Here is a 4,655-nt window from a genome sequence, read left to right as displayed (position 1 = left end):
GTAAATTTTACATAATATATATATTACCCGGTAAAGAAGAATGTGACAACACAATGAATGAAAACCTTTTTTTATTATATGAGTATAAAATTCATTGTTCTTATTGCAAATAAATACACCAGGAATGTTCTTTCAATCTTATTTCAGAATGAGACTGACTATTTTGTATTCTCAACTAACAAGAACGATCATCGCTTACACCCCTGCGAAAGAAGTCATTATTATCTTTGTTGAAATTATTTACTAGTAATTAATAGAGGAATATAATGTATACGAATTGGTCCCATAAGAAAATTTCACTAATACTCTAACATAATATTCTTGAATAATGCCAGCATGTTAATTGGCTTCTGCAGAGACCCTGCCAGCAGAAATAATTTTCACAAATTCAGAAATTAATCACTTATCATGGTTTATTACTCATAATCAATTGTTAGCAAAATTCATCTAATAGGCAGGTGTTTACACTTAATATACATTACAACTCTACAACTCAGCATTATCGTCATATGCAAACACAAATCCATCTATTATCTAATCTAATTAATTATCACCATATCTTATCATATATGCCAAATACTTAAAACACTAATAACTATACAAACTATATGGATCTAGCTATATATGTGGTAAAGTAAGAGTTTGTTTGAAATCATTTAATACGAGAAAAAAAAATTTTATTCTTTTTAAAAAAAATACTTTTATTTTAAATTTACTTTAAAAATAGTGTATGTTTAAAAGATTATATCTTTGATTAAAGAGACCCAACTCTTTAAAAAATGGTGTATGTTTAAAACATTGTATCTATTGACAATAAAATTATAATTATTATGTGCAATATATATAAATAAACTCTTGTCGCTATTAAAAACACACTAATCAAGTGTGTATTTTAACTATTGAGAGTTTTTCTTGTTTAAGAGAGTTAAGAATTTTTATTGTTGCTAACTAAGAAATTCATTGGTTTCATTATATTCTAAGAGAGTATTGTCATCAATCCTATAATAACTAAGTATGGGGACAGATATCTCTCTAAAAAAAGTGTTTAATCGTGACTTGGAATCAAAATAAATATAAAATTTTGTCATCTTCTTAATATTATTTTAACCAATATATAATATATTAATAGAATAGAATTCAATTTTTAATTTAGAATAAATTTTATATGAATTAAATTTCTTTTATAATTTTATTTTTGAAAAAAAAAATATTAATTGTAAATAAGGATATTTTTTATATTTGACATATTAAGGCTTGATTTAATAAAACTTTTTGAAAAGGTATTTGTGTTTTTTAAAAGTACAAATATCTTATTTTATGTTTAGTAAATCAAGAGATTTATGTACTTTGTGCTTCTAGTTTTAAAAGTTAGAGGTATTTTTAAAAGTATATAAGAGAGAATTTTTTAAAGTTGACTTGTGCTTATTAAAACTAAAGATCTAATATAATCTCATACATTAATTAATATGTAAATTTAATTCTTATATTAATGTTTATTATAATATTTTTAAATTTTAAAAATTATTTTATCAAACGCATTTGTTGTTATTTATGCTTATTAAAAGTTATTTTTAATTTAATTTATTAAATACATATGCTATAACCTTTTAAAAACTAACTTTTATAAACTATTTTTAAAAAATAAAAATTTTATCAAATTAAGTCTAAATTTAAAGGGTGTGGGAATTAATTTGAAATTCCAAATTTTTTTATCTAATTTATAAATAAAAAAATTAAAATTAAAATTCTCAAAAAAATTTGTATCATTCATTTTTAGTTATTTTAAAACAAGAAAAAGAATTCAATTCTCGAGTGAATTCTAATTTTTAGCATTCCAAGCAAGTTACTAGTAACTAAGACTTTTATTAATTAAGACAAAGATGCAAGCTTGGCTAAAGGTCCAACTGCTAGAGAATTAATGTATGTGCATGGCTCAGTGTAAACAGATTCCCAACGCTTGTCTTTGAACTTGTCATTGCCGTCAGGTCCACCAAGAATAGCACCGGTGAGCTCATTGGGGTTAGGTTGGTCTTTATTCAACCATTTTGAGAAGCTCGTGGGACAGTTTACTTCTTCATCCTTTGGCAACTTTTGCATGGATGCACCTCTATGGTGAGCTTGTGTTGGTGGGTTCTTCCCAAACCCTACCATGTATGATCTTCCTTCAGGGTTCTTCCCTAGTATATAATCCATCTGCAGTAATATTTTCCAATTAGAAAAAAGAGCTCTCAAACACAATAAAATAGAACATAATATTAGTTCAAGAAAAAGAAAGGAACTCAAACAAGAGTGTTAATAATAATAATAATGATAAAACTAACTTGTATCTTAGCAAAGGAGAGGAGGTGAGAGGGATCAAATTGTTTGTCTCCGCAAGTGATTTTCTGTTTATGTTTGGCAAGCAAATCACCATACACAGTGAACAACAATGCTGTCCCGGTAGCATATTGTGTGTTGGCACCATCTCTCAAATGAACGAACCCACCTATATATATTTAATTATATTAAAACGCACATACATATAAAAGAGAAGCCATTGATATTAATATTACTAACCAGGGGATAAGTTAATTTGATGATAGGGACTTTCCGGAAGAACTGAACATATGAAACTATCGGCATGAACTTTGAATGTGTCCAAATTCTTTGTTCCTTCAAAATGTAACTGAGGAGTAGCAACACCAACACACGTGGTGTTAATTAATAAGATACACACCAATTAATTAAAACACTTTTTCATAAATAAATAAAGAACTAGTTAACCTTGGTAAGAAGGATTTGGGCTCCTGCATATTTAAGATCCCAATTAAATTCTGTTACGCTAGCACTTATCGATTCTTCTTCTATGTACTTCAAATACGCAGGCTTCCTCGTAGCCATGTATAACCATGTTGCTGCCCACATAAGTTCATCCTGTATTATCCAATAATTATTATAAACAACCACATCATCATATATATATATAACAGTCACTTGATAAGATTGATAGGAAATTATTACATTATAGCCTGAGTAAGAGCAGTAGAAGGGACACTCTCCGTCATAGGTTCCTTTGTGTGATTTCGAAAATACAAAAAGCTGCCAATAAAATAAGATACAAATTAAAATAAGAGCATGATTGTGTTTAATTATATATAACAAAACATTGTAACTTACCGATTTCGCTTTGTTAAGGAGACTATGTGAATATTTACGATCAGAGTCCCTAAAAACGATAGAAGCAGCCGCCATTGCCGCCGCGGTTTCAGCTGCAATCTCAGTCCCTGGCGTGTTACTATCAATCTTCAAAACCGTTCTTTTCGTCTTCATATTTTCCGGTCGAACCCAACAATGGTGATCCTCTTCCGGGTCCCCTACCTGAAAAATAATAATATATACATATATTGCAACTTTTTATTTGCAAAAACATTAATTATTACGTTATAAGGCTCTGCTTAGATATATATACCTGGACATATAATCTTTTGCGTCTAGAACTAGCTTTGAGAAAATAATCAGTGCCCCATCTAATGGCATCATGAACATTCCCCATTTCATTTGTAGCTTCTAATTCTGATTTGTAAAAAATTGCAGCCCATGATAGGGTTGTAATAGTAAAAGCCATTGGGAGGCCATATTTTACATTATCCCCAGCATCATAGTAACCTCCAACAAGGTCCACCTACGTACATAATAAATAAATAAATAAATATATTATTATTACTTTTCTATGTTTGTATTTGAGATGCATTATAGTTACACATACATTAGCTAGTTTTCCATCATCTAGGGCTGAGTCTTCTCTCCAAGGTACCCTGTTATTGGAAGGGAGTTTTCCTGATCTTTGTGCCTCTAGAAATATTAATGACTTGGTGAGAGCCTCCTTGTAATTGAGTTCACCATTCACATAATGCACCATCATCTTCATTTCCAACAATGTAAGCCATGCTACAATGATGCCCCAATAATGCCAACAATGTGATCTTTGTGTAGTAGTACTGCTACCCATCACGAATAAGACACTAGATTGAAGAGTACTCAAAATGGGGCAAACACAAAGTGACTTGTTTCTTTGCATGAAGCACTTAGGGTTAAGGGTTGGACTTTATATGTGAAGAAAAAAACAAAGTTGTTTTAGTTGTTGTGTTCACAATGAACCAAGAAGTGGAATAACTGATTTAGTTTGTGTTTGGCGGGAAAAGTGATGGGGGAGTTTGTTTTTTTTGTTTGTGCTAATTGATGGAAAGAAAAGTAGGGGATGGTTGTGAGAGAAAGAGGGGTTAAGGCTTTTGGTTTTTTTGTGAGAGTAGTTTACAACCTCCTGAATGAACCCAATTTACACATTATACTATTCTTAACATGCGGTGCCCAAATCAACAAACTAAACCATCCTTCCTAAATTTCTTGGTGAAGCCAACGGTTTATTTCAACTTTAATTTCTATTAGCTTGCAGGCTTTACCATATTCTTACCTAAGATTAGTCATATTATTCTTTATTTAGTAAATAACCACGGCAGCTTTGTTCTCATCACATTTTTATAACGAAAATTTATGTACAGTCATCTTTACGTAAAAATAATTAAAAATTATTAAATTATATTTAATCAAATATATTAAATTATTTAAAAATTTTAATTTATTATTTTTATACAAAAATAATACGAATAATTAAATTA

General features: G+C 29.4%; 1 protein-coding gene across 1 annotated transcript; it reads right to left on the bottom strand.

Moving 5' to 3' along the window:
* Positions 1,814-4,309, bottom strand: LOC107620884 (endoglucanase 16). The gene is made up of 8 exons (XM_016322981.2): positions 3,746-4,309; positions 3,449-3,661; positions 3,157-3,357; positions 3,001-3,078; positions 2,764-2,913; positions 2,557-2,665; positions 2,322-2,485; positions 1,814-2,193 (listed from the first exon to the last, which is right to left on the bottom strand). Exons 1-8 carry the CDS (start codon positions 4,055-4,057, stop codon positions 1,870-1,872), a joined length of 1,551 nt encoding a protein of 516 aa, XP_016178467.2. The 5' UTR covers positions 4,058-4,309; the 3' UTR covers positions 1,814-1,869.

This window comes from Arachis ipaensis, chromosome B10, assembly GCF_000816755.2.
Source record: "Arachis ipaensis cultivar K30076 chromosome B10, Araip1.1, whole genome shotgun sequence".
NCBI classification, from domain to species: domain Eukaryota; kingdom Viridiplantae; phylum Streptophyta; class Magnoliopsida; order Fabales; family Fabaceae; genus Arachis; species Arachis ipaensis.
This window is presented reverse-complemented; position numbering and strand designations above follow the sequence as displayed.

Excerpts from the sequence above, each read along its gene's own strand:
- LOC107620884 (XM_016322981.2), bottom strand. The coding sequence starts at position 4,057 with ATGCAAAGAAACAAGTCACTTTGTGTTTGCCCCATTTTGAGTACTCTT. Across the intron at positions 3,662-3,745 it reads ATGATGGAAAACTAGCTAAT|GTGGACCTTGTTGGAGGTTA; the intron begins GTATGTGTAACT and ends TTATGTACGTAG. Across the intron at positions 2,666-2,763 it reads CCCAAATCCTTCTTACCAAG|TTACATTTTGAAGGAACAAA; the intron begins GTTAACTAGTTC and ends GCTACTCCTCAG.